General features: G+C 50.2%; 2 protein-coding genes across 4 annotated transcripts; both read right to left on the bottom strand.

The window, feature by feature from the left end:
* Positions 1–1685: 1685 nt before the first annotated feature.
* LOC146058171 (E3 ubiquitin/ISG15 ligase TRIM25-like) lies at positions 1686–12379 on the bottom strand. Of its 3 annotated transcripts, none has more exons than XM_083170248.1 (2): positions 12319–12379; positions 1686–2835 (listed from the first exon to the last, which is right to left on the bottom strand). In XM_083170248.1, the coding sequence occupies exon 2, from the start codon at positions 2825–2827 to the stop codon at positions 1826–1828; it is 1002 nt and encodes a 333-aa protein (XP_083026374.1). In that variant the 5' UTR covers positions 2828–2835; positions 12319–12379; the 3' UTR covers positions 1686–1825. The 3 variants fall into 3 exon arrangements, with proteins under 3 accessions (XP_083026374.1, XP_083026372.1, XP_083026373.1); XM_083170246.1 differs by having other exon boundaries at positions 12291–12365; XM_083170247.1 differs by lacking the exon at positions 12319–12379 and adding an exon at positions 11997–12137.
* An 11944-nt stretch (positions 12380–24323) lies between these two features.
* Positions 24324–26192, bottom strand: LOC146058572 (E3 ubiquitin/ISG15 ligase TRIM25-like). The gene has a single exon (XM_083170853.1). The coding sequence runs from the start codon at positions 26190–26192 to the stop codon at positions 24324–24326; it is 1869 nt and encodes a 622-aa protein (XP_083026979.1).
* Positions 26193–27177: the final 985 nt, after the last annotated feature.

The following is a 27177-nucleotide window of genomic DNA, read 5'->3' as shown; positions in this document are numbered from 1 at the left end:
AAGAGGCAGTCAGCTGTTTTGTTCAGCTATACAGTGCACCAGGCAGGATTAAACCTTGACACTTACCTGGCATCCAGTGCTAGTAAATGCGGCAGTAAACAGCTGTGTGCGGGGAGCTGATACATCAGTCCTGCTCCTGCATCCACCTCCCCGATCAGCCTCCAGCAGCAGGATGGGCTGCTGGCTGGGAGCAGGCGTGCCAGCTGGGGGAACCCTGCCCCACGTTTCTCCTTCTTGTGCAGACTCAGAGTGGCAGTGCCAATCAAGCGCCAAGAACCAATTAGATTGTCAAAGAGTTGTGGTAAAGATACAAGTTTATTTAAGTACAGCAGTAATTGGCTCTGGCTTCAGACCTCCCCCCCCCCGTCAGAACTGGACAGAGCAAACGTACATAAACAGATATAGATGCTACCTAACAAGAAATCAGTTACTACACTAAACATTATTCCCTGTCCAAAAGTTGTTGTGTGATACAGGAGGCTCGTCTTAGAACATAGAATTATTACCAAATACAGGAACTTACCAAAGTCTTATGTTTTCCAATAACACCAACATTTCTAAGAAGACATAACTGTAATTATCCTAACAGAACGCCTTTATAAAGACACCCTCCAAACATTTCGCAGTTCTTAGGGCTTAAGTAATAGCGCCAGAGTTTTTGCCGAATTCTGGTCAAATTAGGACATTTCTTAAAATGGCAATAATTTACAAGGCATGTTTTTGCGTTGTAAAATAATTGGCGCTTTAAAAGACCGCCGCAGTTCGTCCAGCATCCCGCGACCTCAGCGAGCTTGAACGCTATTACATATGCCCCATTGTTTCCAAATCCAATTTGTGAGTTCAAACACAACCCATTCGTCATCCCTCCCTGTGATGTTTACCGGTCTCATACGGGGGGGATTGGATGTAATAAGGCAGCCAACTGGCATCCCGCAAGGCTGCCGGACTCGCACCTCATTACATTCGGCCTGGGGTGTTTAATGATCATTTCTCACAGTTCCTGACTACCCCAGATACACTTGCATCTCTCCCTATACATAATACAACATGAAGGGGCTCAGTGAAGGTGGCAGTGAAGGTGTGTATGGGTTTCATCCACTGACAAGGATCATAAAAAGACAGCTGTCCACCCTCAAAGTCCAGATACATCCCCACTTTAGTAGAAGGAAAAGCAGGCAACTGGATCTCTTTTCGGTCATGTATCATTGAACACCGGTTATACCACCCCCTACACAAAGCCCAGGACTTGCCATTATAACCAATGTGTGACTGTTCTCCTCTCCGGTCTATACTGGGATAGCACAACCCAACACTCCACCACCCGCCATTACTGACCGTCATCTCCAGGTAATGTCGCCCTGAGGAAAAGCTTGTGGTGCTTAGAACCTGGTTATAAAGCTGATATCTCTCTGGCGTTTCTCGATGATTCTGATTTTCATCTGACCAACGTGCACGGGTTTTGTCATCATTTACATATATATTATTGCCAGCTGTGTTTATATCCAGTCTTATAGGTGTAGATCTGTGCACATAGAGCCCAAATTTTACACCAGTTAGAATATCACCTTCTGTATGACCAGCTGGAATTACACCCGGTGCTAGGTTTGTACACTCTGGAACCTGGTTTTTTACAGCTGTAATTACATCAGATTCTGAATTACCTGCTGGGTTTCCACCCAGAGCCTTTTCAGTAGCATCTACAACATGGATTCCCTTCCCTAAAGACGTGACTAGACCAGATTCTGCATCACCTGCTGGGCTTACATCCTGTGTGTGGTCAGTAGATTCCTGCACATAGATCCCGTTCTTTATACCAGATATTATATCATATAATGCGTGTAATGTCTCTGAGACGACCCACATCCAGCTCTCCTGCACCACGGACCTGGTTATCTCGTCTGTCTCTGTCCTCAGCATCACACCAGTCACCTGTGTCTGGTTCCTGTAAGACAGTCACTGGGTCAGATATGTTACACAGCTCCTCAATGTGACGCATCTTCCCGGACAGCTCGTCCTTCTTTATTTCCAGCTGCTGGATCAGATCAGACACTGGGAGTGCAGCGCGCTGTTCCTGCCTGGAGATCTCACTCAGGACTCTCTTCTCCATGTCTTCCAGCTGTTTCCTGATGTCTCTAAACAGGGCAGTGACTGTCTCTGTTATGCCAGCTGCTTTTTCCTGATCACCCATCCTGCGCTCCTGCAGACTCTGGACTCTTTTCACAGCCTCCTCTCTCTTTATTGCCAGTTTCTGCAGAACATTCTTCAGCTTCTCCTTCTTCTTCACAGAGGCCACATCCAGTAACTCCACATGGTGTCCCCGATGTTCTCCGGCCAAACTGCAGGACACACAGACACAGGCCGCGTCCTCAGTGCAGTAATACTCCAGGACCTTCTTATGGACGGAGCATTTCCTGTTCTCCAGGGAGGTGGTGGGATCGGATAAGACGTGTTCTGTGGACTTGCTGTGTACTCTCAGGTGATTCTCACACAGCTGAGCCTCACACATCAGACAGGACATAGCAGCAGGTACAGGAGTATGAATACAATAAGTGCAGAAGATCCCAGACTCGTCCTGCTCTTGCTGAGTAGATAGGAATCTCTGCACTATGTTACACAGAAGAATGTTCCTATGCAGCGCAGGAAACTCCTGATACTCTGTCCTGCAGTCAGGGCAGCTATAAACTACAGACCTCTCCTGGGCATCCAACACTTTCTCAATACAGACCCGGCAGAAGTTGTGGCCACATCTCAGGGTCACTGGATCTGTATAAATGCTCAGGCAGATGGAACAGTCCAGCTCCTTTCTCAGATCAGCAGCAGACGCCATCACTGCAGCTGGAGGGAGAAATGAAAGTGAAAGTCTATGAGAATCAGGAACCACAGAGGACGGCGCATGCTGCCTCTCAGGTTACAGCTATGGGCTCAGTGGCAGTCAGGGAACTAGGGAAGGACATTTACCCTGCACAGCACCAGTTACCTACTGTAGATTGCAATCAGCGGTGCTAGAATTTATTAATCCATACTTGCCTACCTTCAAATCTTCCTCTCTGAGAGAACCCAGGAGAGGAAACTGTCAGCAGCACTTCTGGGGGCGGGGCTTGATGAGGTCTACATCAAGCCCCGCCCCCATAAGTGCTGCTGACAGTTTCCATTACGGCAAATCCCGCAATTTGCGGGTCTTCAAGGAGGAGGCGGGGCTAAAATAACACGTTTGCATATTTGGCCCATCCCCTGAAAAGCTGCCTGCACAGCTCGGTAAATTACCGCTACCGGGGGGGGGGGGGGGGGGGGGTGTGTCCAGCGGTATCCAGGAGGGTTGCTCATCTTTCCGGAGGGCCGGGAGGGGGACTCGATTTTCGGGAGCCTGCGGGCCATTCCTGGAGGGTAGGCAACCTTTGCTGCTGAGTCTATTTACAGCCCTGTGCTGAGCCATCATAAATATCAGTATCTTACATCAGAGACTTATCCCACCTACCACAGCAAAAAGGGGATTTTTGTAAGAACTTACCGTTCGAACCCCTTTCTCCGAGTCCAGTCCGGTGACACAGCTTCACGATGGGATATAGTAGGGTCCGCCAGGAGCCACGCACCTAGGCTTCAATTCTTTGGGAGCAGGCCCCTCCCTCTGCATCCCATAATGCTTTAGTTCAACTTCAAGAGCACACTAGGATACATAACTCCGAACAATGCCTGAACACTTTATATGCAACATAACAGAACTATAACATGACAACACATGAACGGTACACTTAACTGAGCGTAAGGGAGGGATCGCTGTGTCACCGGACTGGACTCAGAGAAAGGGGTTCGAACGGTAAGTTCTTACTAAATTCCCCTTTTCTCTTTCGTCCAGTCCGGTGACGCAGCTTCACGATGGGACGTTCACGAGCCGGTCCTGAGGGTACGCGCAGACCGACAGTTCTCATCACTGCCCGTCCAAATGAAGCGTCCTCCGACGCAAACTCATGAAATCTGTAAAATTTTGTAAAGGTGTGAACAGAGGACCAGGTGGCAGCCCTACACAACTGTTCCGCCGTAGCCCCATGGCGCACCGCCCAAGAGGAAGCAACCGACCTGGTGGTATGTGCATTTATTCTTGACGGAACTGGTCTACCTGCTTTACAGTAGGCAAAGGCAATAGTAGACCTTAACCAACGAGCGATGGTCTGCTTTGAAGCAGGCCACCCAATCTTATGCACATCATATAGCACCAAGAGCAAATCTGATTTGTGAATGTCCTTTACCCTCTCAATGTAGATTCGTAAGGCGCGAACCACATCCAATTTCTTTAGTTTGTCCCTATTTTTCACTACTTCCGGAGGAGAAAACACTGGAAGCACAATGTCCTGGTTCAAATGAAAGGATGACACTACCTTAGGTAGGAACTTTGGCACTGTTCGAAGCACAGCCCTGTCATCATGAAATATCAAAAAATGGTGACTTGCAAGACAAGGCACCCAACTCAGACACACGCCAAGGCAATAGCCAACAAAAACGTGAGCTTCCACGAAACATATTTTAGTTCCGCAGATCTTAACGGTTCAAAAGGGGATTCTGTAACATGGACAGAACCAAAGGCGCCACTGGCTGCCTATAGGGAGGTTTAGGTCTAGTAACCCCCTGCAAAAAAGTTTGAACCTCAGGTAACAAGGCTACTCTTTTTTGAAAGAAAATTGATAATGCAGATAGCTGCACTTTTAAAGACTGCAGACTGAGTCCTGTAGAAAAACCATCCTGCAGAAAATTCAAAAGCCTTGACAATTTAAATCTAGACGTGGGAAGCTTCTGTCTCTCACACCATCTAATATATATCTTCCAGACCCGATGGTAATTGGCCGCAGACACCGGCTTACGAGCCCTCAGCATGGTCTGGATAACCTCATCCGAAAATCCCTTTTTCTTCAATAAGGAGGTTTCATAAGCCACGCCGTTAAATTGAGATGAACTGGGTCCATGTGAAGAAACGGTCCTTGACCTAACAAGACCTGACGATGAGGAAGCTTCCAGGAATCTATCGACAACCTCAGTACATCGGAGTACCATGACCTCCTGGGCCAATCCGGCGCAATTAGAATTGCCCGTACTCCCTGACTCTTTATTCTCTTCAATACTCTTGGCAACATGGGAAAAGGAGGGAATATGTAGACCATCCGGGACTGTAGCTGTAGGATCCCTCACTTGCGAGCAGAACCACGGTACATGACAGTTCTTTCTCGTCGCCATTAGGTCTATATCTGGTAGACCCCATCGATCCACAATCTCCTGAAACACCTCTTGATGAAGGGTCCATTCCCCTTCCAGAAGAGACTCCCTGCTGAGGAAGTCTGCTTCCACTTTCCTGACGCCCGGAATAAATACCGCCGACAAAGCTGGAACGTTGGTCTCTGCCCAACTGAAAATCTTTGAAACTTCCGTCATTGCCATCCTGCTGCGTGTCCCGCCTTGATGGTTCAGATAAGCCACTATCGTGGCATTGTCCGACTGTATCCTCAGAGGGGATCTTTTTAGGAATTCCTCCGCTTGTATCAATGCGTTCAAAACTGCCCGAAGTTCCAGAATGTTGATTGGCAGTTTGGATTCTTCCTTTGTCCAAAGGCCCTGAAGCCTTAGATGAAGAACTACCGCCCCCCAGCCCCTCAGACTGGTGTCGGTCGTGATGATCAGCCAATCCCAAGACCTGAGAGATCTTCCCAGCTGCAAATTCTCCACATCCATCCACCAGAGCAGGGACTCTCTGGACTCCAGAGACAGAGCTAAAACTTCCTGTTTCATTGTTTTTGCATTCCCCGACCAACAAGACAGGATGTTTCATTGGAAACACCTCTAATGGAATCTGGCGAACTGGAGAGTTTCGAAGGTTGCCACCATCTTTCCCAGCAACCTTACCCCTTGCCACACCGATGGAGCCAGTGCTTGTAGGATCTCTAACACCGAAAGAAATAGTCTAACAAGAAAGACTAAAAGGGAACCGGTAGGTTTTTTGGGGCACGCTTTATACAGTAATCATATAGATGAATGAATGTTAGTAAATAAAATATAACTTTTAATGTTAAGCTTTAAAATAGAATGTGTTTTATAACTGCTGTGGACACACCCTGTAGATAACTTTTAAAGTCTACACATACATATATCCTGCCGGTATTGCGGCTAATAGTTTATAAATAATTTAGGTGCGAAAATGTTTTAGACGCTGCTTGCCAAATATCCTTATTTATATATACTTTGGTAATGGCAAGCAAACGTAACACTGGACACATCCCACCACCTCTAACACCATCTGCCGAATCTCCACTGCCTTGGGTTCTGGGGAAAAGACCCTGTGACGGTGTGTGTCTATGATCACCCCCAGAAACTTCAAAGTCTGCGTTGGTGTCAAGTGGGACTTGGGCAAATTCAATATCCAGCCCTGGTTTCTCAAAAACTGTGTCGCTAAGTTCAGGTGAACCTGCAGCTTCTCCGCCGACTCCGCTTTGAAAAGCAGATCGTCCAGGTAAGGAATAATAATTATTCCCTGCAGTCTGAGAGCTGCAGCCATGGTTGCCATCACTTTGGTGAACACTCTTGGGGCAGTGGCAAGACCAAATGGGAGCGCCTGGAATTGCCAATGTTTTTCCCCGATTGCAAACCTGAGTAAGGACTGGAAGTCTTTGTGGATCAGAACATGGAGGTAAGCATCCTGAATGTCCACTGATGCCAAAAACTACCCTGGCTCTATGCTCAACAGCACTGATCTCAGGGATTCCATGCGAAAGTGATCCACCCAAAGATGAACATTCAAAAATGTTAAATTTAGAATAGGTCTGAACGACCCGTCTGGTTTTGTAACTAAGAAAAGGATTGAATAAAATCCTTTCCTTCTCTCCTCCCGAGGCACCAGTATAACTACCCCTTTTTTCGAGAGACAAGACAGCTCCCAGAAGAGAAGACCTGAGAGACGTGGTCCTTGGTGGGAGTGGGAAGAAATCTGCGAGGGGGAGAACCCCTGAGATTTATCTGGTATCCTTCTGAAACAATGGAAAATATCCAAGGATCTTCTGTGGATACCTTCCATCTGTCCCGAAATTGCAGGAGGCGACCCCCTACTCTGATCCCATAACAGGGAGTCCCCGCCCCGTCATGCAGAGGGCTTGTCGTCCCCCTTTGCTGCATGCTTCTTTGTAAAGGCGCCAAACTTAGATTTGGTCGCTCTACCTCTGCTGGCCTGGAATCTTCCACGCCCTGACTGTCCTCTGTTAGCCGCTCCCCCACGAAAGGAGGGACAAAAGGACGGCTTAAAGACTCCAAACTTAGAACCAGACGATTTTGAAGTAATGGGGAGAAAGGTACTCTTTCCCCCAGTAGCCTGCTTGATGATTTCATCCAATTCTGCAAACAATAGCTCGCCTTTGAACGGAATAGTTTCCAGCGACTTTTTAGATTCACTGTCTTCTTCCCAGGCCTTTAATCAGAGTGCCCGTCTGGCAGTGACAGAAGTGACGGACAGCTTGGACGCCATTTTGGCGCCCGCTTCACATATATATTCCGCAGCACATCTCAATTTTTCTGCCACAGAAAAAGCCTAATGGGATGCATAGTGAAATCGACACCTTCAAAAATTGCCTTTAACTTTTTTTATCTACCTGATCCTTAAAAGCCGCGCCACCCTGCACTGGCAGCGCTGTGGCCGTAGACAATCTGGCAACAGAAGAATCCACCAAAGGAACTTTCTCCCATACCTTAACATGATCCTCAGGCATGGGGTACATGATTGCATATTTCCTAGACATTAATAATCTCTTGTCTGGGGACTTGCCTGCTTCCCCTAACAAAGCAACCATGCCTTTATCTGACGGGAAGGACACCGGATCCTTACGGCTCCTTTTAAACACACACTGCGCAGCAGCCTTTTCCTCAGCAGGCAAATCCAGAGCCTGTTTTACAGCCAAGATTAAATCTTCGATACCAGAGGCTGAAGAATCTGCTTCCTCACCCTGTGACCAACTCAAATCTTCCTCATCCACCCCACCATCATCTGTGTCTGTATTCAATGGAGGGGCCATGGAAGACCCTTGCCTATAAGCCACATCTTCTGAAACTTTGGTAAATTGTTCCAAAAGAGACGACATCCTATGCACACCCTGTGCAGTATCCTGCATAGCCTGCAGTAAGATAGGGTCTCCCTGTGCAGGGGTAAGAGAACCTCCAGAAGCTTGAGATGAGGGAATAGGTCCAGGAGAACCTACCAAAGAGCTCTTTTGCCTAGTTAAAGCCTCTGTTAAGGCCTTAACAGATCGTACCAAAGCCACAGCCCACGCAGGCTCAGTCCCTTCAGGACTCTGGGTTCGTGACCCACAGGGAACAGCTTCACAGGAAGGGCACAATTCCCCCTGGTCCAACTGTTCACATGATAAATTAAAATAAAAATTTTTGCAATGGTAAAACATCTCAATCGCTCCCTCCCCATGAACAGAACTGCACTCGTCAGCCATGTTAATATCAGAAAACACTGCTAAACGTTCAGGCAAAGACACAGAGTAATGCACCAGTGTACTTATCTGTGTGTTCAGCGATCCAGTGATCAGCGCGGGAAGCGCTTATCCGGAGAGACTTCTGAGCAGGATCTCTGACTTTCAGCTCCGCAGCAAGCACAGAAATGGCGCCAGATTGAAGTCTGGAAGAGACCAAGTCTCTGTCACAGCGGGGGCAGCTGCTGTCTTTTGGTGCCAATTCTCCCCCTCAGGCGCTCCCAAATGTGTCTCTCCCCCTCCAGTAACTCCCCCTCCAGGGACCACTTGGAGGTGTCCAGAAACGCTGGACGTCCTGTAAGAAGCCTCAACTCCCCCAGGGGATTTCCGCTTCTAAGCTCTTAAAGATGGCGGCTGCCATCGCTGGGAGACCTGTCCCCAAGATCCCCTTCTAAGCAAGGCGCTGGATGGGGTCCCCCAGAGCCCAGGAGAAACCTCAGTTCAAGCGGAGGTAAGCGCTGTGCAGAGAGCGCACTCCTCTGCAGAATGCATCTCTCTGCACACAGAAAACTGACAGGACTTGCTTCTGTCAGTGTTCTGTTGCGCTCTCAGCGTGCATTGACTTCAGCCAGAAGTTACACACCGGTAAAAACCTGCTACTAAGTCTAATGTTATAAAATAATAAAAACCTAATCTCCTGTGGGCACCTAAAACGAAACTGAAGCATTATGGGATGCAGAGGGAGGAGCCTGCTCCCAAAGATTTGAAGCATAGGTGCCTGGCTCCTGGCGGACCCTCCTACATCCCATCGTGAAGCTGTGTCACCGGACTGGACGAAAGAGAAAGATAATTTACCCATAATGTTTTTGTTTTTTATGGAAATCCAAGAAGGCAAATATAATGCAAATGTGGATTATAGACTCCACTTGGAGCAGGGGCAGATGTGACTGGCTAATATTCACTGCAATGCATTGCGGTATATGTGTGCATTATACTAATAAACAGTTAATAAATATATGAATGAATGTGTGTATTTTATTTCTTTGACCATTACCAACAGTGGTCGAAGTGGAAATTCTGAAGTAGGTGTATGGAAGTGTGAAGAGTGTACTTTTGCACAAGCTCCAGAATAGGGGGTGTGGCCACTCAAAAGGGGGCATGCCCTTAAGTGTAGTGTACCACACCATATCCCCTTATACACATTACTCACCACAATAATAGGATCACTTATACTCTCTAGTACTAGAGCCCCTTACATATTATGCCACACAGACTGAGCAAAAATTCACATTATGCGGAGGAGGTGGCTGTGTTCTGCTGTGGCAGAGGCCTGTGGTGCAGCTCTAGCTGTAAGTCCCCCCTTTCCCTCTAGTCCACCTATGGCTGCCATCATATAATTGGATGTAGACTGTTGTATGAGCCAATATCCTAGTGTTCATTCTAACACCCGCTATCTTTGAAAACCCATGCAGTTCCTGTTCCCTGCCTGGGGGGTTTCTAGCACAGGTCTGGTTTGCATATCAGTGCTGATATACAGTCCACACTGTGCACTACAGCAGACAGCGACACCCCAGGCAGGGAGGAGGAACTGCATGGGTTTTCAAAGTTAGCGGGTTCTAGAATGAACACTACATCCAATTTGAGGCACAGTGTGGTATGGAATTGAGCACATTCTAGGGCACAGTATGAGGCACAGGAGGGGAGGCTGAGGTAGAACACTGTATACCAGCTGCTGCATAGGATGGGGCATACAATGGGGCACATGATGTAGCACAGGATAGGGCATAACATTGGGTACAGTCTATATTTCATAGGATGGAGCAAAGGCTGGAGAATAAGATGGGACATACTGTACGATGGAGTACAGGATACTACACATGCATAAGATGGGGCACAGGCTGGGGCATAGGCTGGGGCATAAGATGGGGCACAAGCCGGGGCATAAGATGGGGTACAGGTTGGGGGCATAAGATGTGGGACATAACATGGGATACAAGCTGTTGCATAGGATGTGGCAAAATAAGGCATGGTCTGGGGAACAGGATGGGGTATAAGATGGGTATGCATGGGCTGTTGCACCAGTTGCGACATAATGGGGCATATAATGAAGTACAAGATGAGGCACAGGCTGGGGCATAGGATGGAGCAAAGGCTGGGGCATAGGGAGGACGAGGCACAGGCTGGGGCATAGGGAGGACGAGGCACAGGCTGGGGGCATAGGGAGGACGAGGCACAGGCTGGGGCATAGGGAGGACGAGGCACAGGCTGGGGCATAGGGAGGACGAGGCACAGGCTGGGGCATAGGGAGGACGAGGCACAGGCTGGGGCATAGGGAGGACTAGGGATGGCCATCGTTGCCTTTGCCATCGATGGTTGCCATCGATGGCAAAAGTACAACAGCCCATCGATAGTGTATAACCATCAATATTTTTGCATATCGATGGTCATCCATTTTCTCTGAGTGGCCTGTGGGCCAATCAAAATGTGGGAGCGGGGCTTTGCAGGTATCGGGGGCGGAGCTATGCTCCGTGTCCCGGCACTGTAGGGAAAAAGCCAAAACGAAACTATTTGTTTAAGATTTACATCGATGGTGGGAAACCATCTGGTTCTCCCCCATCGATGGCAAAACTATTCGACATCGGCCATAAACCATCGATGATTTCTAATCATCGATGGTCGATGGCCATCCCTAGGGAGGACGAGGCACAGGCTGGGGCATAGGGAGGACGAGGCACAGGCTGGGGCATAGGGAGGACGAGGCACAGGCTGGGGCATAGGGAGGACGAGGCACAGGCTGGGGGCGGCATAGGTAGTAAGTGGCTATTAGAGGGGACTCATAAAAGCTGTGGCCAAACACTGCTGGCCCTTGTGAAGTAAATGATGGTTTTTGCAAGGTGAGTAGTCAGACAATAATGTATCTATATCCTTTACAGCTGTCTGTGGCACGTAAATAGTCACTACGGGGGCCGTGTACACTACAGGGGCTATGTACAGGAGTTATGTACACTACAAGGGCTGCATGCACAGTACAGGAGCTATATGCAGTACAGGGGCTGTGTACACTACAGGAGTTATGTGCAGTACAGGGGCTGTGTGCACAGAACAGGAGCTATGTACACTACAGGAGCTATCTTCAGTGCAGGCGCCATGTACAGTGCAACAGGAGCCATGTACACTACAGGGGCTATGTAGGGACTATTGGGAAATGAGCCAGTATCTGGTAAGGAATGGGTTACTATTCCTAGACTCTAGTATTATTACAAGAAAGAAACAGGGAAAGTCACTGGCATGACACCAACTTATTAGGACCGGAGCTGATATATTGCACTATGGAGGGAAACAAATGTGATTGTATAGAAACAGTTAACGCAGAGAGTGGGGCCTGTGTGGCCTGTGCAGGGACTGTGTAACTGTTTAAACAAGGTGTCGCAGGATGGACGCTCCCTCCAACTGTCATTTATCTCCCTACCCAATTCCCCACTTTACCATTCCCCTCACCCCAATGCATGCAATGCTCCACACTAGGGACCCCCTTTGGCCTGTCCTGAGTACTTGATAGGGGATGCTAGAACGCTCTGGCCAGAAGATTAGCTTCCCTGTAACCCCTTCCCTGCCAGGCAGCGGGGGCTGGGTGGTCTCCTCCTGACTAGTAATAAAGCAGCAGCAGAGCACACACTTGCTGCTGCCGCTGCCGCTGCCGCTGCCACCATCCGTCGTCACCTGACCTGATGTGTTGATATGCACAGGCTGCTATGTGTCATCCACTCCTGGGCGGAGCTAACCTCTGACCCGGGGATTAACCCTGATGCTACCAATGCTCAATGCATTTACATTGTCAGTACTCACAACACAAGGGATCACTTGAGTCACTCACAGCTGCAGTGCCTTGAAGTTCCCGCTGCTGCCGAGCACAGCACCCGGCCCGCCTACTCTGTACGAAAGGGCCAATAGGCACGCAGCTTACTCCCAAATGCACCCGTTCTGTGCCTGGCAAGGGTTTGTGGGAGTTGTAGTTTTTAGTATTAGTTGCTGGGCTCAGTCTGACTCTGTGCATACCTCCCAACATGACCCTCTCTAGGAGGGACAGAATGCTCTGCTTCTAGACTGCCCCTTAATTTATGATTGCCATCAGCTGTGGTGAAATACCTTTCTTACTAGTTAACCTGTTCAAAACAGGTGACGGCAATCATAAGGAGAAACGTCCAGGAGCAGAATGGTTTGTCCCTCCTGGCATGGGTCATGTTGGGAGTATGTCTGTGCAGAAGTGGCGGTATGCTATACCGGCGTAGGGATGGTCATCGGTGCAGCACCATTGATGGCGATACTGCAACCAGCCATCGATGGTAATAAACTAATTAATTATATCAAATGTGATCATATTGCAGGCATTCCCAACCACGGTCCTCAAGGCACACCTACAGTGCAGACCCCTGTTGACCCCTGTTAATCTTGCAGTATGTCGACCCAACGGTGTCGACCTGATGACGGTCGACCATCATTGGTCGACCCAATGATGCCAACCCAATGATGCCAACCCATATAATTACACCTCAGTATATTCAGGGCTGCAGCACCAGAAGGTTTATGAGAGCCCCATTGGCATGCAAGGTGTCATAACTATATTGCCCATTACAGTGCTCCTGATACACTGGTTTATCTATTACGGCCCTTAGTCTAGTGGGGCCCACACACTATGCACCCTGCATCTATTTAATCATACTCACCTCTCCTCAGTCCAGTGCAGTGGGTAAAATCACTGGGATAATGAGACATGAGGTGTCCCCGGAACGCGGCGTGGGTTCCATGCTCCCGGAGACCTGCGCACGCAAAGTAGACTTCTGCTGTTCCGTCAGAAGGCTCCAAATGCTAGCTGGGAATTTCAAACCACATGATCGATTCTGATGGCTATAACTATGGTGCCGCGATCGTGTTGATGACTTTGTACTTCCGGAAGAGGCCGGGGATGGTCGCATGCATGTGGAGCTCCGTCCCCATCCACGGAGCTTCCACCATCCCCGGCCTCAGGAGCAGCGTGCGGCGGAGGGGACAGAGGCAGAGGAGGCGGGCAGGCAGTGGTGGATGGTGGAAGAGGAGAAAGCGTGCACCGCAATCCGAGGACGGATGTGGCCGGAGCTGGGAGAATGCTGACCCACGCGCCCGCCGCAGTTCACCTGCACTGGGCAGGTGTGTAATCAGCCCAGGCGCCACTCAACCCCTTCGCCTCCCCCCGGGACCCGCCAAGCATTCCGACGCATCTGCCGAGCTGACTGCGGCCTCCGGAAAATTGAGGCCTGGACCAAGTGGCGCAGCCGCGGCCTCTCCTGCCGGCTCTGATGCGGCCCCTGCATCACGGGTGACGCGGCCGGCACACCGTGGCTGAGAAGTGAACGGATGCCCCCGGCAACACCACCGGCCAGGGGGGACACCCTAGGACCACCTCCACTGCCCTATGGACACGGTGCCGGGCTAAAGAAGACCAGCAGACCCGGTGAGAAGGGACCCCCCCCCCCCGCCAGCTAGGACAGGAGGCAGATCAGCCAGGGGGACCCCCGGCAATTCATCCAGAGGCCGGTAGGATCCCCCCCCCAACAGGCCACACCAGCCCAGGGTAACTCTGTGGCAGCTCCGCACCCTCCCCCCCCACCTCCACTTCCACTGACTCTCCCCCGGCCTCACTGACTTTACCCCCTCCCCCCCCATCACCACCACCACCCACGGCTCTCCCACAGGAAGATTCAAGATGGCGCCGCAAATGGCTGCCTAGGAACTGTGCATATGTATCATGTGTTAACTGTACTGTCCCTGCTTAACTGTACTGTCCCTGCTTATATTGCTACCTACCTGGCTGCTGCAGTGACCAGTAGCGCCGCCGATGGCTGCCTAGGCGCTGTGCAGCTCGGCGGGTACATGTTCCCGATGTGATAAATCTACTGTCCCTGCTTATATTGCTACCTACCTGGCTGCCGCAACGACCAGTGGCACCGCTGATGGCTGCCTAGGCGCTGTACAGCTCGGCGGGTACATGTCCCTTATGTGATAAATGTACTGTCCCTGCTTATATTGATACCTACCTGGCTGCTGCAACGACCAGTGGCGCCGCTGATGGCTGCCTAGGCGCTGTGCAGCTCGGCGGGCATGTGATCCCCGCAAGTGATGTCTAAATGCTCTCAATGTAATGCGTATAATGTCTCAATAAAATGCATGTAATTTCATCCCTGCTTGATGCTGCACTGTAATCCACAAAAAATTCCTAGTGTGCGCAAGCTCACATGGCCAATAAAGTTGATTCTATTCTATTCTATAACTTCATGGAATTTATAAATGGTTAAAATTTGTATACATTTAAGTCACTAAACACAAGCACGTTATTCATTATTAAGGGGCTCAGTAAATTCTTACAATAGGCCTCATCATACTTGCCTACCCTTGCCTACAAGTCTCCCGCATTGTAGCCACAGACCCTGCACCCCCCTTCCCCACGGAATTTCTGAATTTCGCGGGTCCGTGGGGAGGGGCGAATCACGTCATTTTAGCCTCTCCCCCACCCACGGACCCACAAATTAATTCAGCTGCCGTTCGTGGGGCGGGGCTTGGTGATGTCAGCCTCGCCCCGCCCCAAAAATGAAGCCTCGTCAGCCACCGTTTCACTCCTCTCCTGGCTTCTCCCGGAGAGGAGTTTTAAAAAGTCGGCATGTATGGGCCTCATTGGTCCAGGTCCTCTTGACTCCACAGGATGTCTGCCCTGGGGGAGACCACAAATTTGCCCTTTACAGTGGCTGGGGCCCATGGTCACCCCCATGGCGGTGTTCTATGGGTGGGATGGACGGTGAGGTCACAGAAAGTTTACACCAGCCATTGTCAATGACAGCATGCTTCTGGGTGTGGCCGCTGAACAATATTGTTAGCGATATCGTTCAGTGTGTATGCACTATATCGTTTGTCTAGGACAGGGATTGTAAACCTTCGGCCCTCCAGTTGTTGAACTACACATCCCAGCATGTCTTGCAACATATTTAGCATGGCCAAATAGTAAAACTGTAGTAGGGCATGCTGGGATGTGTAGTTCAACAACAGCTGAAGGGCCAAAGGTTCCTCTTGCCTGGTCTAGGAGTTCTAGGCTGTTCACCGGAAAATCGTTAAGGACATGGCTTATGGACAATATCATCTAAGGTGTCCCCAGCTTTAGTAGTGTGGACTGATTTGTTCACAGAATATCGGATTGGGAGACTCAGGGGCTGCTATATCAAGCAGTAAAGAGTGGAGAAGTGGACCAATGGAGTAGTTGCCCATAGCAACCAAACTGCTTTGAATAAGCACTTATATAGTACACTATGAGATGTTAGATAAATGTTGATTGGTTGCTATCGACAACTTCTCCAGTAATCTACCTCTCTGCTCAATACATCAACAGCTCAGTCCTCTAGGGCGGATCTAAGAAAATGACCAGGCCCCACCCCTGAGGTATTCGAGTCATAGGTCAGAAGTGTCTAGGTGGACAGTCAATAGGTCGACACCATATGGTCAACATGCATATGGTTTGTGTTGCTTAATGGTTGACATTGCAATAGTCAATACATGAAAAGGTTGACATGACTTAATTTTTTAAAAACCCTATAGGAGTGGTAAAGTATGCAGAGTGCTACAGTAGCAAAGCCAGGCCATTTCCCTGAAGGGTACTTATGTAATATCTGGGCTCCCGTTTTTCTTATGAGACCGCATCCCCTTGCGGGGCTCGCTGCGCTCGCCACGCTTCGGGCACGGTGGCTCGCTGCGCTCGCCACACTATATAAAATCAACTCCATATAAAATCAACTCCATGCGTAGTTGGATAGTAGGGGTATGAAAAAATGGGGTGCATTTAACATGGGAGCCCAGATAATACATAAGTACCTCACGCTGTCGGGATCAACCCAGATACTATTGACCTTTTCACTTTCCATCTATTATCCTGCACCTAGATTGTGTAGGTACAATGCTGAGTCCTGGTTCTTCCTGCGGCCCCTGTCAGGTGTGTACATGAGTAAGTAAGTGCCCGTGCTCCATTAGTAATAAGATAAAAATGACTGCCCCCATGGTAAATACTTTGCTGCTAGTTCATTTACGGCAGTTACACGAATTATTTGCATACAGAAAACGGTCTGTCAGAAAAAGTGCATTTTACACTTACAGATGGATGCCCTCTCATTCATTGCCGGTGCATGCACACGCGTCCCAATCAGTCGGTGGCATGGCGGTGGGAGCCTGCCCGTCTCCGCTTCAGGGAGGCGGGCAGGGTTGGGCGGGGGATTTGGGGAGGTGGTGGGGACTGGTGATAGAGAACGGGGAGGCGGTGGATGGCAGCGGGGAGCTCCATCGGAATGGGTCGCGCGTGTCTCATGTGCGCATGCACCCCCTTCCGACGACTGGCGGGGCCTGGCGATTCTATCGCCAGTCCCTGCAAGCATGAGAGGGGCTCCATCTCTATATTTTAGGTTGTTTTTATCCGCTTCACCACTATGTTATTAAGGTGGTGAATGTGTGTACCCGCCATTTATTTAATCCTAATCTCCCTCATTTTGTCCATTTCACCCTTCCATTGTCACCATTTTGTTCTCCTCTCCATTCCGTAATCACCACTGTATCCTCCTCTCCCTTCCATAGACACCATTTTGTACTCCTTTCCCTTCCATAGTCACCATTTTGTCCTCATCTCCCTTCCATAATAACCATTGTGTCCTCCTCTTCCTTCCACAGTCGCCATTTTGTCCTCATCTACCTTCTAGTCACCATATTGTCCTCCTGTCCCTTCCAATTTTTCAATTGCACCATACAGATATTTTGTAATAATATGGCTTCTACTATCTTTTTTTTTTTTTTTTCACAATAAGTGAGAATGTAAACAGGCCCATAATTTTTTCAATGTTGATATTTCTTTATTTTTAGCCATAAATCTCCTGGACTTGAATGCATAAACCAATATCTAATGTTCTCATGGCCAATGCTTCAACTTCTAATACAAGGACATTGTTTTAACTAAAAAAGCTATTACAGCTCACTCTCAATAGCTGACAACATGATACGTGAGGTAACACAGTTATAAGTCTGCGTACCACACTACATGGACGTCTTTATGGACTAGTAGCTTCTGTATTACCCATTACTGCTTCTTCTTCTCTCCTGAAGCTCATCAAGAGATAACGGAGACTCTCAGGACACAAGGACAGGGTCACAATCTACACACAAAGCCAGCAACTGCCGACATGGTAAGCATGAAAGGACTATCATTAGAGGTAAAGCGTGACCAGAAGGCCTATTCACCCCCTTTACTCTGTCCCTTCTCCAGATCTGCTTTAGCGCTAAAGGTGAGATAAAATATATCCCCAAAATTACACTTTATAATACAGTCAGGAATCTGCGGATGCAGACATATAAAATGGCCAAGTTGTCCCACTAACCAATAGCACCACATCAATCCGTAAGCGCTCCAGAGCTGCTCAGTCACGCCCTAGATCTGGGGGCACTGTTACATTTTGTTCTACAGGTTCCCAGCAGTGCAGCTTAGCAATCAGGACCGGATAAAGGTTCCAGGTGCTCTAGGCTAATACACACGTTTCAGTGCTCAGGGACTCACCCTTCATACTGCGAATGGATACGGTACACTAATAGTGTTCATGTCAACATAGACACACAGGCGAATAACTCAATCGACTTTATTCCACGTTGACATTTTGATCGTGTTGACCTTTTTTGACCATATCGACCCAATGTAGTGTTCATGCCAGGCTGTTTTAGCAGGGCACTGCGCCCTGCCCGATTTTTAAAGGGCAAAATGAGCCCTTCCCCTCTAGCAGAGCCATACTGGAACAGCCTGCTGTCTGTCCCCACCAATGCCCCGTCAGAGACTTCGGCAGGGCCAGGCCAGGCCCGCCCCCTATGATGACATCAGAGGCCCGGACCTGTCTATAATTGTGATGTCAATGGTTTGGGTCCACCCCCAACACCCCCTTCATGCTGCCCCAACAAAATACCATAACTATGGCCCTTATTCTGATCTGTGCGGCCGGAGCCGCATACGTTGCTCCGGCCGCACAAACCAATCCCCGCCTACAAGACGGATCGCCACGGCCGTCCGTACGCGGACGGCTGGCGATCCGCATGAAAATGGTGGGGCGTACGCCTCCACCATGGTGGGAGCTGGCCCCTGCATTCGATGGTCGACGACCATCGAAGGCAGGGCCGCACGCTCCACCAGCTCACGCAAGCTTAGACCACACGGACAATCGTCCGTGTGAAAGCTTGTATGGGGGCGGAGAGCTGACATCCGGCGATGTCAGCTTTCCGCCCCCATCACTGGCGTCATAGCCTCATTACCATGCATACGCCCCGCGTTTGCATGGGAACGCCCATGAAACGCGGGGCGTATGCATAGGGAAATGAGGCTATTAAGCCCCTCACGCCCCTATACGCCCCCTTTGCGGCGTATAAAATTTTTGTGCGGCGATTTCGCCTGCACATGCGCAGAGTGACCTCTGCGCATGTGCAGAGTGAAAACATCGGCGGTACGGCCGCACGCGGGCCGTACCGCCGACATCAGAATAAGGGCTTATATGATCATACCCCGAGAGGCCTTTTGGGAGATCTGTAGCTAAATGGACAGAGCAGTGGTTCCCAACCAGGGGTACATGTACCACTGGGGTACACTGCAGACCTGTTGTGGGTACTTCAATTTTTTTTTCTAATGGCGGAAGAAGAAGTCTCACGATGCTGTGGAGATGAACAAGTGGTGTCACTTCCGTCGGCAGCGTCATCAGCGTCTCCTCGTGCTTTTTCCTCTGACATCAGCGATCGCCTGCCCCGTGCTGACATGGGTGGAAAAAAATCGTACAGGCGTTAGTGGGAACCCCGGAGACTGTACACAGCCAGCGGCCCGATTCCTGACCGCACACTACTCCTCCACTACCGGAGACTGTACACAGCCAGCGGCCCGACACAGAGGGACCCGATTCCTGACCGCACACTACTCCTCCACTACCAGAGACAGTACACAGCCAGCGGCCCGACACAGAGGGACCCGATTCCTGACCGCACACTACTCCTCCACTACCGGAGACAGTACACAGCCAGCGGCCCGACACAGAGGAACCCGATTCCTGACCACACACTACTCCTCCACTACCGGAGACAGTACACAGCCAGCAGCCAGACACAGAGGGACCCGATTCCTGACCGCACACTACTCCTCCACTACCGGAGACAGTACACAGCCAGCGGCCAGACACATAGGGACCCGATTCCTGACCGCACACTACTACTCTGCTACCGGAGACAGTACACAGCCAGCAGCCAGACACAGAGGGGCCCGATTCCTGACCTCACACTACTCCTCTGCTACCGGAGACAGTACACAGCCAGCGGCCAGACACAGAGGGACCCAATTCCTGACCGCACACTACTCCTCTGCTACCGGAGACAGTACACAGCCAGAGGCCCGACACAGAGGGACCTGATTCCTGACCGCACACTACTCCTCCACTACCGGAGACAGTACACAGCACGCGGCCAGACGCAGAGGGACCCGATTCCTGACCACACTACTCCTCCACTACTAGAGACAGTACACAGCCAGCAGCCAGACACAGAGGGGCCCGATTCCTGACCGCACACTACTCCTCCACTACCGGAGACAGTACACAGCCAGCGGCCCGACACTGAGGGACCTGATTCCTGACCGCACACTACTCCTCCACTACTAGAGACAGTACACAGCCAGCAGCCAGACACAGAGGGGCCCGATTCCTGACCGCACACTACTCCTCTGCTACCGGAGACAGTACACAGCCAGCGGCCAGACACAGAGGCAGGCTCGGACTGGCCTGGGGGGGAACCGGGGATTCCCCGGTGGGCCCCTGTCACTTTTACAGTGGGGCGGGGCCTAACGCTTCACATGATATGCCGCCGGGTAGTCAATAGCTAGCGGATGACTTACCCGGCGGCGGGGCAGGCAGCTGGAGGCGGAGGGTGGGGGGCATGCAGCTGGAGGCGGAGGGCGTGCAGCTCGAGGCGGCGGGGCGGGCAGCTGGAGGCGGAGGGTGCGGGCAGTGAGACGTGCTGCTGCCATGTAAAATTCACGTCTCACGCTGGACCGCTAGCCAATGGGCGCTTGCGGTCCAGCAGCCAATCAACTGGTGGCTGCAGGACCGCGAGCGCCTATTGGCTAGCGGTCCAGCGGGAGATGTGAATTTTACATAGCAGCAGCACGTCTCACTGAGTCTCTCCCAGACACAGCAGGGAGCGGGGGAATTCAGGACCCAGCACGCAGCATGCAACACAGGCAGGGGGAGAGGTGAAGTGAGCAGCTAACCGGCGGCTGGCTCACCCACCCACCCTGCTGCAAGCTGCACCCACCCACCCTGCTCCAAGCTGCACCCACCTACCCACCCTGCACCTACCCACCCTGCTGCACCTACCCACCCTGCACCCACCCACCTACCCACCCTGCACCCATCCACCTACCCACCCTGCACCTACCCACCCTGCACCCATCCACCTACCCACCCTGCACCCACCCAACTACCCACCCTGCACCAAGCTGCACCCACCCACCCTACTCCAAGCTGCACTCACCTACCCACCCTGCACCAAGCTGCACCCACCCAGCACCTACCCACCCTGCTGCACCCACCCACCCTGCTGCAACCCACCCTGCTGCACCCACCCTGCTGCACATGACTGCAACCCACCCTCCCTGCTGCACCCTCCCTCCCTGCTGCACACTACCGCTCCCTCCCTGCTGCACACTACCGCTCCCACCCTCCCTCCCTGTTGCACACCACCACCGCTACCACCCTCCCTCTCTGTTGCACACCACCACCGCTCCCACCCTCCCTCCCTGTTGCACATCACCACCGCTCCCACCCTCCCTCCCTGCTGCACACACCACCGCTCCCACCCTCTCTCCCTGCTGCACACCATCCTCCCTCCCTGCTGCACACCACCGGCGGTGCGCTGAATTGAAAATACCGGCCGGGAGCAGGCCGCTGCACAGTTCTGTCCACCTTGGCAACGAGCAAATTCAGACCCCCTTGGCATTGAGCATGAAGCCCCTGGCATTGAGCATGTAGGTAAGTGGCACTTATGTGTCAAATGTGTAATGGGCGTTGCGGTGTGTTATATAGTATGTCATGGGCATTGCAGTGTGTTATATAGTATGTCATGGGCATTGCAGTGTGTTATATAGTATGTCATGGGCATTGCGGAGTGTTATATAGTATGTCATGGGCATTGCGGAGTGTTATATAGTATGTCATGGGCATTGCGGAGTGTTATATAGTATGTCATGGGCATTGCGGAGTGTTATATAGTATGTCATGGGCATTGCGGTGTGTTATTTAGTATGTCATGGGCATTGCGGTGTGTTATTTAGTATGTCATGGGCATTGCGGTGTGTTATTTAGTATGTCATGGGCATTGCGGAGTGTTATATAGTATGTCATGGGCATCATGTGTGCGACATATTGTGCAATTGTCATCACAGTGTGCGGCGTAATATGTAATTGACATCACAGTGCGTGGCGTAATGTGTAATTGTCATCACAGTGTGCGGCGTAATGTGTAATTGGTATCAGGGATAAACAGTGTATAATGATTTAAGTAGCCTGTCATTGTTTGGTCTTTATCTGTGAGGCGTTCTAAGTCACTGTGTGGCCTTCAGCCCACCAACTTAAGTGCGGGAGGACAATGACAATTCCTGCGGAAACCCCAATGTCTGGTCATGCAGGTTGCAAAAGTGAGCTGTAAGGGAATTGTTATCCTGCTAGACCACACCCTTATATTAAGCCACACCCCTTTTGGAATTACGCCAAACCCCCTATTTTGGCGCGCCTGCGGCACGCGCAATTTCTTCACTACCATGTTATGTATTTGGGGGGGGCGGCATTTTTATTTCTTCGCCCTGGGAGCTGAATTGTCTAGAAACGGCCCTGGACCTATGTGCTGTATTATATGTGGGGGGACCTATGTGCTCTACTATCATCTGTGTGTGGAGGACCTATGTGCTGTAATATCTGGGGGGGCTATTTGCTGTATTATTATCTGTGGGACCTATTTGCTTTATTATCAGAGTGGGGGATTTACGGATCAGATGTTACACACCTGCGATTTTGGCCCGATTTTGCCTGATTATCGGCCCAAAGTGCCGAAATCGGATGAAATTGGCCCAAAATCGCATAGTGTATAGCCACTCCTCTCTGGTCAGGTGGCCACACCCCTTCAAAAAAGCCACGCCCCTTGGTGGGCCCCTGTGAGTGCATTTCCTTGGTGGGCCCTTCATGCCCCAGTCCGACACTGCACAGAGGGTCCCGATTCCTGAGCGCACACTCCTCCTCCGCTACTCCTTAATATAAGAACACTCATACCGCTCACTCCCACTCTACTCGTAAGTACTGTGGATATTTCACATTGAGAGGAGGGGTACTCATAAATTAAAAGCCTAATCAAGGGGTACGGGAGGGGAAAAAAAGGTTGGAAACCGCTGCGCTAGAGGTCTGTGACATATGCCCTATAGTTACACTTATGTGTACTGCGAACTGACTGCTGAGATGGCAGCTCCCGAGAGAATGAGGACTGTGTAGCGGGTGAGGGTGGCACCACACTGCAGGTGATGCAGCTGCTACTGGGCTAATGACGAATCTCTGCTCTGCACTTCTAGATGGACCCTGATAAAGTTATTAATCAAGCGCCAATAAATCAATTAGATTGTCCAAGAGTTGTGATAAAGATACAAGTTTATTTAAGTACAGCAGCAAATTACTCTGGCTTCTCACCAAGGGCCTGGTTGAGACCCGCCCGCTGCAAATTCCCTCGGTGGCATGCAAAAGGGTCTATGCGCTTACAAATCCATTCGCGAGCGTACGGGCAAAAAAATCATACAATGGTCATGACCATCACATTTTTTTTGCCCGTTCGCAAATATGGTCAAGAACGGGGCGGGCGCTGATTTTGTGTGATGTCAGCCTCCCACCCCTTACAGGCTTCACTACACCTGCACTCGCATGGGGACACCCAGCGTTTTTCTGGGCGCACACACCATTTTTGTGGGCACGCCGAGGAAACATTGGGCGGCCCCATGCGCCATCCCCGGCTCCGCCCCCTGCCTGCCCCTCTCTACGCCCAAAGGCGTTCAGATCCGAAACATCGGTCCCCAGATTGAACTCGCTATTAAGCGGGCGGGTCTGAATGAGGGCCCAAGCGCATTGTACTAAGAGACGGACAGAGCAAACGTACATAAACAGATATAGATGCTAGCAAACAAGAAATCAGTTAATACACTGACATCATTCCCCATCCAAAATTTATTGTGTGATACAGGAGGCTCGTCTTAGTACATATAATTATTAGCAAATACAGGAATTTATATATAAGTCTTATGTTTCCAATAACACCAACATTTCTAAGAAAACGTAACTGGAATTATCCTAACAGGACACCTTTATTATTAGGTAAAAGTATATAAAGACACTCGCCAAACATTTTAGTCGCCCTAATTAGGGCTTAAGTAATAGCGTCCAAGTTCCCCAGAGATGCGGGATTCCGGACAAATTGGGACATTTTTTAAACCGGCAATCATTTACAATTACAAGGCATGGATTTGCGTTGTAAAATAATTGCCACTTTAAAAAGATGCCTTCAGTTCGGCCAGCATCCCGCGACCTCAGCGAGCTTGAACACTATTACATATACCCCGTTTTTGCAACTCCAATTTGTGAGTTCAAATAAAACCCATTATTTGTCCCTCCCTGTGATGTTACCGGACTCATACAGGGGCCGGATGTAATAAGGCAGCCATCTGGAATCCGGCATAGCTGCCGAACTCGCACCTCATTACATACAGCCTCGGGCGTTTTATAATAATATCTCAGAGTGCGCGACTATCTGAGATACACTTGCACTTCTCCCTATACATAATGCAACATGAAGGGGCTCAGTGAAGGTGGCAGTGAACGTGTGTATGTGTCTCATCTGCTCATATGGATCATAAAAGGACAGCTGTCCAGCCTCATAGTCCAGATACATCCCCACCATAGTAGAAGGACCCACCATAGCAGAAGGAAAAGCAGGCAACTGGATCTCGTTGCTGTCATATATCAGTGACCACCGGTTATACCACCCGCTACACAAAGCCCAGGACTTGTCATTATAACCAATGTGTGACTGTTCTCCTCTCCTGTCTATATTGGGATAGCACATCCCAACACTCCACCACCCGCCATTACTGACCACCATTTCCAAGTAATGTCGCCCTGAGGAAAAGCTTGTGGTGCTTAACACCTGGTTATAATGCTGGAATCTCCCTGATGTTTCTGGATGTCTCTGGCTTCCTCCTGACCAATTTGCATTGTTACTAGACACACCTATATTATTGGCAGCTGTGTTTATATCCAGTCTTATAGGTGTAGATCCGCGCACAAAGAGCCCTAATTTTACACCAGTTAGAATATCAGCTTCTGTATGAGCAGCTGGAATTACACCCGGTGCTAGGTTTGTACACTCTGGAACCTGGTTTCCTTTCTTTACAGCTGTAATTACATCAGATTCTGTATTAGACGCTGGGTTTCCACCCAGAGCCTTTTCAGTAGCATCTAGAACATGGTTTCCCTTCCCTAAAGACGTGACTAGACCAGATTCTGCATCACCTGCTGGGCTTACATCCTGCGGGTGGTCAGTAGATTCCTGCACATAGATCCCGTTCTTTATACCAGATATTATATCATATAACATGTGTAATGTCTCTGAGACATGACCCACATTCAGCTCTCCTGCACCACGGACCTGGTTATCTCGTCTGTCTCTGTCCTCAGCATCACACCAGTCACCTGTGTCCGGTTCCTGTAAGACAATCACTGGGTCAGATATGTTACACAGCTCCTCAATGTGGTGCATCTTCTCGGACAGCTCGCCCTTCTTTATTTCCAGCTGCTGGATCAGATCGGAGACTGAGAGAGAAACGCGCTGTTCCTGCCTGGAGATCTCACTCAGGACTCTCTTCTCCATGTCTTCCAGCTGTCTCTTGATGTCTCTAAACAGGGCAGTGACTGTCTCTTTTACACCAGCTGCTTTTTCCTGATCACCCATCCTGCGCTCCTGCAGACTCTGGACTCTTTTCTCAGCCTCCTCTCTCTTTATTGCCAGTTTCTGCAGAACATTCCTCAGCTTCTCTTTCTTCTTCCCAAAGGCCACATCCAGCAACTCCACATGGTGTCCCCGGTGTTCTCCAGCCAAACTGCAGGACACACAGATACAGGCCGCGTCCTCAGTGCAGTAATACTCCAGGACCTTCTTATGGGCGGAGCATTTCCTGTTCTCCAGGGCAGTGGTGGGATCGGAGAAGACGTGTTCTGCAGACTTGCTGTGTACTCTCAGGTGATTATCACACAGCTGAGCCTCACACATCAGACAGCACTTAGCAGCAGGTACAGGAGTATGAATACAATAGGTGCAGAAGATTCCAGTCTCGTCCTGCTCTGGCTGAGTAGACCGGAAACCCTGCACTATGTTACACAGAGTTATGTTCCCCTGCAGCGCAGGACGCTCCTGACACTCTGCTCTGCAGTCAGGGCAGCTATAAACTCCAGAACCCTCCTGGGCATCCAACACTTTCTCAATACAGACCCGGCAGAAGTTGTGGCCACATCTCAGGTTCACTGGATCTGTATAAATGCTCAGGCAGATGGAACAGTCCAGCTCCTTTCTCAGATCAGTAGCAGACGCCATCACTGCAGCAGGAGGGAGAAATGAAAGTGAAAGTCTCCACGAATCAGGAAACACAGAGGGCGGGGCGGGTGCTGCCTCTCAGGTTACAGCTGTAGGCTCAGTGGCAGTCAGGGAAGGACATTTAACCTGCTCAGCACCAGTTACCTACAGTAGATTGCAATCTGCTGTGTATGTGCACTTGGAAATTAGACTTTTTTTTATATAAGGTTATTGGTAATGTTTCTAACCCAAGGATGCAATGTACATTAGGTAGTAATGGAAACATACTGTATATATCTTACATCTGTCTATCTATTTATATCATATGTGTGTGTGTGTGTGTGTGTGTGTGTGTCTAGTGTCCATTTGTGTGTCTCCATTTGTTGGCAGTGAGTGAAAATACATCTCTATCTCTCACACACACATGCACAAAGAGGCTATCACAAGGTAGCAGACTAGCCTTCGAAGCATTTGCTATGAGCAGGCTTATTTGTTTCTATATAACCTTTTATTGATAGTGTGGTGGGCAATCTAAAAAGCCAGAGAGAGTTTCAAATAAACATGCTGTATCAGTCCAGCTGTGCTGCCCAGTGTCCCGCATCAGTCCAGGGGAGCTGCCCAGTGTCCTGTATCAGTCCAGGGGTGATGCTAAGTGTCCCTTATCAGTACAGGGAAGCTGCCCAGTGTCCCGTATCAGTCCAGGGGTGATGCTAAGTGTCCCATATCAGTCCAGGGGAGCTGTCCAGTGTCCCGTATCAGTCCAGGGGTGATGCTAAGTGTCCCGTATCAGTACAGGGGAGCTGCCCAGTGTCCCGTATCAGTCCAGGGGTGATGCTAAGTGTCCCGTATCAGTACAGCATACCTCCCAACTGTCACGATTCCGTCGGGACAGTCCCGATTTTCGGGTCCTGTCCCGACGTCCCACCCGCGGCAGGCATTGTCCCGCTGCGGGGGGGTGGCAGTTGGGAGACCCCCCAATGTAGTAGAATAGACGCTGTGCGCATGC

Source organism: Crinia signifera, chromosome 2 (genome assembly GCF_055691185.1).
Source record: "Crinia signifera chromosome 2, ASM5569118v1, whole genome shotgun sequence".
NCBI classification, from domain to species: Eukaryota; Metazoa; Chordata; class Amphibia; order Anura; family Myobatrachidae; genus Crinia; species Crinia signifera.
The sequence above is the reverse complement of the archived record's forward strand: the minus strand, read 5'-3'. Positions and strand labels throughout refer to the sequence as shown.

Excerpts from the sequence above, each read along its gene's own strand:
- LOC146058572 (XM_083170853.1), bottom strand. The coding sequence starts at position 26,192 with ATGGCGTCTGCTACTGATCTGAGAAAGGAGCTGGACTGTTCCATCTGC.
- LOC146058171 (XM_083170248.1), bottom strand. The coding sequence starts at position 2,827 with ATGGCGTCTGCTGCTGATCTGAGAAAGGAGCTGGACTGTTCCATCTGC.